Here is a 6,722-nt window from a genome sequence, read left to right as displayed (position 1 = left end):
CAGGAAAGAATACTGAAGTGGGTTGCCATTTCCTTCTCCAAGTGATGTTCCCAAACCAGGGACTGAACTCAGGTCTCCTGCATTGTAGGCAGACCCTTTACTGTCTGAGCCACCAGGGAAGTCCTGATCTAGAAGCAGACAGAACATGGTCCAGCTGAAGATCATGAATGCAGCAACCCCTGGGTGCAAATATTTAGGATTCAGGAAAAGTGACGTGTAATTGGATGCTACAGATGCAGATGTGCCAAAGAAATGACTCCTGCCCTCAGGAAATCCCATGGGGAAAACAGTGAACAGGCATTTATGACATGGCTTGGTCAGTATTCTTTCCCAGAGCAGTCCTGAGAAGATGCCCCCAGTCATCAACTGGTGTTGGTTCAGAGGAGCTAACACCAGAAATGGGACATAGAGACAACAGCAGCTACTCTGGACAGCAGAGCGAACATCCCTGTTACTGTCCTGCTTCAAATCTTGTTCTATTCAGTTGTGTGGCTCTAATGATCCACATTCATGGAGCTGCCCAGGTGGCCCTAGCTGTAAAGAGTTGCCATTGTAAGAGATGCAAGAGACACGGTTTGATCCCTGGGTTAAGAAGATCCCCTGGAGTAGGAAATGGCAACCCACTCCAATATTCTTGCCTGGAAAATTCCATAGACAGAGACGGGTAGGCTACAGTCCATGGAGTCACAGAGTCGAACACAACTGAGCACATAGGCACACCACATTCATGATTCAGCTCCTACCTCAATCCCCAAGCACATTTCTCATCACTCCCTGCTTCCCACTTGAGTTATAACCATATCAATTGCTTGTGGTCACCGACACAGCCAGGCTGCTTTTTGCTTTTGATTATGTACTCCCGTCCTCCTGAAATACTCCACCACCCCGGAGGCCAGCTAAAACCTATTCATCCTTAAGAGTCTTTTAGGACAGAGGAGCCTGGCGGGCTGCAGTCCGTAGCGTTGCACAGAGTAGGACATGACCGAAGCGACTTAGCACTCATGCACACAGGAATACTCACCTGTCTGGTATTCAGTGTCTCTCATGGACATCCCTGTCTTCATCATTGTCCTCTCCACCTGTGTTAGATTTAATGATGTGTTTCTCCCTCGCTGGACAGTTTACTGGTTGGTGTCAGGAACTATATATTCTTTTTTTTATTATCAAAGAACCCAGCAGTTAGCTATTGCTTCATAATTACATTTTGTAATAAGCACTTACTGAAAGGTAGGCAGACAAATTTAAATGAAGTACTTCTTTTCTCTTTAAGCTTACCAGATAAACACAGGTCACTCAGCTAAATTGGAATTGAATTCAAATTTGAGTTTCAGATAAGCAATGAATAATTTTTTTAGTGTAAGTAGGTCCTAAATGTTACATGTGATAAGACTAAGTAGTATGTGTCTCAAATATTTCCTGGGACATACATATACTAAAAACTTGTTATTTATCTGAAATTTAAATTTAACTGGGCTTTCTGTTTTTGTTTGCTAAACTGTGTGGCCATATTTCTCTCATTAAATTTCTAAAAAGTCAAAGTATTTGAGCATGGGTATTCTCATGTGACTGATGGAAAAATGTTAAATCTAGCTAAGACTTTGGCAAAATATTTTCGAATATAATTGGATAATTGTTCAAAAATACTGAGAATTAATTCCAGTATTTTCAATGACCAAAAGTTTGAAGCAAATTAAATGGATCTCAGTAAGAACTTAGGTAAAATAAAATAGAATTTTTTTTTGCAGTATAACATCAAGATTAAGAGCACAGGGTCTGAAGTCAAAATGCCTGGGATACAGGTTATGAGACTCTGAGGAAGGTTATTTAAGTTTTCTGTCTCAATTTCCACATTGGTAATACAAGAATAATACAAATGTCTGCCATAGGGTTTTGTTGTTGTTCAGTCACTAAGTTGTATCTGACTCTTTGCGACCTCATGGACTGTAGTATGCCAGGCTCCTCTGTCCTCCACTATCTCCTTGAGTTTGCTTGAATTCATGTCCATTGAGTTCGTGATGCCATCCAACTAACTCATCCTCTGTAGCCCTCTTTTCCTACTGCCCTCAATCTTTCCCAACATCCAGGGTTTTTTCCAATGAGTCAGGTCTTTGTACCTGGTAGCCAAAGTATTGGAGCTTCAGCTTTGGCAGCAGTTCTTCCGATGAATATTCAGGGTTGATTTCCTTTAGGATTGACTGGTTTGATCTCCTTACTGACCATGGGACCCTCAAGAGTCTTCTCCAGCACCACAATTCAAAAGCATCAGTTCTGCAGCACCCAGCCTTCATTATGGTACAGCTCTCACACCTGTACATGACTACTGGAAAAACTATGGTTTTGATCATATGGACCTTTGTTGGCAAAGTGATGTCTCTGCTTTTCAACATGTTGTCTAGGTTTGCCATAGCTTTTCTTCCAAGAAGCAAGCATCTTTCTGCCATTAGAGTGGTATCATGTGCATATCTGAGGTTGTTGATATTTCTCCCAGCAATCTTGATTCCAGCTTGTGAGTCTTCTAGCCTAGCATTTCGCATAATGTAGTCTGCATAAAAGTTAAATAAGCAGGGTGACCATATACAGCTTTGTCGAACCCCTTTTCTAATTTGGAACCAGTCAGTTTTTCCATGTCTGGTTCTAGCTGTTGCTTCCTGACCTGCATACAGGTTTCTCAGGAGGCAGGTAAGGTGGTCTGGTATTCCCATCTCTTTAAGAATTTTCCACAGTTTGGTGTGATCTTTGTGCAGTACTTACATCAGGGCCTGGCGGAGAGTAATTCTCAAATAAAGATCACTATTATCATCATCACCACTATCCTTATTGTAGAATACTATGGTGCCACTGAAAATGACATTATAGATTGATGTTTATTGATGTGAAAAGATGTTTCCATTATGCAAGTGAGGAATAATAATCAAAACAACTTATATACAGCATTCATTTAGCAAATAATTTTTGAACACCATCTCTCCATTAGGCCCACTGTCCAGAAGTCAGCAGCTTCAGGCACAGCAAGGAACAAAGCAAAAATGACCTCTCCCTTCATGAAACCTAAAACCTTTCTTGAACAGACAGACATTACTGAAAACATACACAAATTAAAATGTAACTAACATTCTGGTAAGAGCTATTGAGAAAAATAAAGAGAAGAGTATAAAGTAGGGAAGACCTAATAAAAAAAAGGTTGAATGCTAAGTCGCTTCAGTCACATCCAACTCTGTGTGACTCCGTGAACTAGAGCCCACCAGACTCCTCTGTCTATGGGATTGTCCAGGCAAGAATACTGGAGTAGATTGCCATTTTCTACTCCAAGGGATCCCAAACCAGGGATCAAACCTGCATCTCTTATGTCTCCTCCATTCTCAGGTGGGTTCTTTACCACTGGTGCCACCTGAGAAGCCCAAGAATACAGGAGTGGGTTGCCATTTCCTTCTGCAAGGGATGTACCCAGCCCAGGGATCGAACTTGTGTCTCCTGCATTGGCAGGTGAATTCTTTACCACCGAGCAACCAGGGGTTATTATATCTGAAACCTAAAGGATGAGGGGGTCAGCCGGGCCATAGCTGGAAGACTACTCTAAGCAGAGGAAATACCATGCATGAAAGCTGTGAGGAGAGGGAAATCTGGACAAGGTTAAGGAACTTAAACATGGCCAGTGTGGTTGGAGCCTAGCAGATGGGTGAGAGAGAAAAGACAGACAAAATTCGAGGGATAACTAAGAGCTGATCATCTTCAGCTTTGTAAAATATCAAGTCATGTTAAGTAGGCTTGAGTAGTTGGATGTTTATGCTAAGGTTCTCAAATACAGTCTCACCATCCATCATTTTTGTTTTACTTGCTTGAGACTTGGGGCTCTGCATACTGAAGGAGAAGAACAAAGTTGAAGGATTGACAGCACCGGACTTCAAGAATTTCTCTAAATCTACAGTAATCAAGACAGTGTGGTATTGGTGAAAAAACAGACAAATATATCAATGGGACAGAATAGGGAGCCCAGAAATAGATCCACATAAATACAGTCAGCTGACCTTTGACAAAGGAGCAAAGGCAATACAATAGAGCAAAGATAGTTTTTTTTAAACAAATGGTTTGGAACAGCTTTAGATCCACATGAAAAAAAGCGAATCTCTACATGGACCTTTTGCCCTTCACAAAAATTAACACAAAGTGAATCATAAACCTCAATGCAAAGTGCAAAACTTCTAGAAGATAACACAGGAGAAAACCTAGATGACCTTGGCATTGGTGATGACTTTTTAGATACGACAGCAAAAGCATGATCCATGAAAGAAATAATTGATAAACTGGACTTCATTAAAATTAAAAACTTCTGCTCTGCAAAAGACAATGTCGAAAGAATGAGAAAGCAAGGCACAGACTGGGAGAAAATATTTGCAAAAGAAACATCTGATAAAAGATTCAGAGCTCTGGGTAAGAAAAATCTCATTGGCTTAATTAAAGCTACATATCCTCAGGGAGGGGACAAGAGGAGTCTCCCTTCGGCTTCTACTTCTACTATTGACAAGCTACTGCATGGCCTCTGCTGCCCTGGCTTCCTTCCACCCTCGTTGAATCCAGGGACCCCATGTAAATCGAGGCTCCCATCAGTAGCCCCAGGCTTAAAGATAGCAGTGGCTACAGCAAAGATGCTGGTGTGCCCCTCACCGAGGTATTTCTCAAGACTTTGGCAAAGGGAATGTCCTTTGCACTCTCCTGGGAGACATAGTTAGGGAGTGAGAGGGTAAGTCATTCCTGATAAATTCCCTCCAGCCTTTCTATCTCTCAAAGTCTTTGAATTCTTTCCTTTACTTGATATCAAGGAATTTATGACATCTCAACTCTGTTTAGTGTTGGCCACCACTGAGTCCAGATTTCTGTCAACCAACTGAACAAACAACGGTATCTACTCCCAGCTGTTCAAACTTGCAGCAGAATCTGGAGTCTCTGCTGAGTGCATCCACATTAGTGACTTCAACTTGGTCTGAGATTATGTTCTTCTGTCCTTAGTTAAGAGTCTACAGAGATCGCACCGCCTGCCCACATCTGCTCCGGCCTGTTCGGTCCCCGTCGGGCCCCAGTTGTCCCCCCGAAATGCCGGTCGACTTTACTGGGTACTGGAAGATGCTGGCCAACGAGAATTTTGAGGAGTACCTGTGCGCGCTGGATGTCAATGTGGCCTTGCGCAAAATTGCCAACTTGCTGAAGCCAGACAAAGAGATCGTGCAGGAAGGCGACCACATGATCATCCGCATGCTGAGCACTTTTAGAAACTACATCGTGGACTTCCAGGTTGGGAAGGAGTTTGAGGAGGATCTAACAGGCATAGACGACAGCAAGTGCATGACTATGGTGAGCTGGGATGGGGACAAGCTCGAGTGTGTGCAGAAGGGCGAGAAGGAGGGACATGGCTGGACCCAGTGGATTGAGGGTGAGGAGCTGCACCTGGAGATGAGAATGGAGGGTGTGGTCTGCAAGCAAGTATTCAAAAAGGTGAACTGAAGCTTGAGCAGATCTTGTTCTCTAGGAATGAGTGACATGACGGGGGCACCGGGGTCCCCGCCTTTCTGCACAGCATGGGGCAGAGATGCCTGGCTACCCCCACCTCTGTTAGCAGAGTCTGTCTCTCGGTATTGTCTCTTTTCCTTTTCTTCAAACGAAGCCATCCCAATAAAAGTGGTTTCTGCTTGGAAAAAAAAAAAGTCTACAGAATTCATTACCACACATTTTCCCCAGATCCTTGAAGGTGTAAATTAGCAAAGTTTTGCAAGTTACTTGTTATATGCCTTTGACTTTTTACCACTCACCTCCCCAGTGGGCATTCTAACTCTGATCCTGAAAACAAGGGAGGGTTCCTGCAAGGCAGATCATAAAAATAGACTCCTTCGATCAGTGTAACTCTTACGAGTAAGGGAGTTCTAGTGTCTTTGAGCAAAAAACAAAAAGAGTCAAAAAAAGAGAAGAGCTGCTATTCTCTGAGCTGAGTTCTCTGAGTCTTTCCTATATCCTCATTCCATCCATGCCTTAACTTTCTTCTGAGAGGCATGGCAAGGCTAAGAACTCAGTTGATATAATTCTACAAACCTCAGATTCCACTTTAAATTTGTTTTCCAATCTCTCATATATGTGGCTTTTAGCATCTGGATGTTAATTTAGCACTGCCATAATAACTTGCTGGGTTTAATATATATTTTAAATGAGAATTTGGGATGGTACTTAAACTTGTTCTCTTTTAATAAACTAACCCCAGCCAGTAGAAGCAGCCACTTCATCCTAGGGTATCGAACTCCTCCTGTCTTGTACACTGTGTCAAGATCATGGTCTTAAAACCTTGCTTTTTTTTGAGCCTTTCATACAAATGACCACTGGTAATAATTAAGATCTGCAGCCATGAACCATTGGCTTAGTTTCCTATTCTCTGAATCCTAGAAAGATGATCACTGTCATCAACTCAACATTGAGGCAATGTAATCAATCCCAGATATTTTTCTGGTTCTGTATTTTTTTTTTTTTTGCTGTGCTGGATCTTTGTTGCTATGCAGACTTTTCTCTACTTGCAGCAAGAAGGGGATTGCTCTCTAGTTTTGGTGTGTGAGCTTCTCATTTTGTTGGCTACTCTTGTTGCAGATGGAGAAGGCAATGGCACCCACTCCAGTACTCTTGCCTGGAAAATCCCATGGACGGAGGAGCCTGGTAGGCTGCAGTCCATGGGGTTGCTGAGAGTCGGA

General features: G+C 42.6%; 1 protein-coding gene across 1 annotated transcript; it reads left to right on the top strand.

The window, feature by feature from the left end:
- The first annotated feature begins 5,007 nt into the window (after positions 1-5,007).
- On the top strand, positions 5,008-5,696 carry LOC133245354 (retinol-binding protein 1). Its single transcript, XM_061413243.1, has one exon. The coding sequence runs from the start codon at positions 5,089-5,091 to the stop codon at positions 5,494-5,496; it is 408 nt and encodes a 135-aa protein (XP_061269227.1). The 5' UTR covers positions 5,008-5,088; the 3' UTR covers positions 5,497-5,696.
- The last annotated feature ends 1,026 nt before the right edge of the window (positions 5,697-6,722 follow it).

This window comes from Bos javanicus, chromosome 3 (assembly GCF_032452875.1).
Source record: "Bos javanicus breed banteng chromosome 3, ARS-OSU_banteng_1.0, whole genome shotgun sequence".
NCBI lineage: Eukaryota > Metazoa > Chordata > Mammalia > Artiodactyla > Bovidae > Bos > Bos javanicus.
The sequence above is the reverse complement of the archived record's forward strand: the minus strand, read 5'-3'. Positions and strand labels throughout refer to the sequence as shown.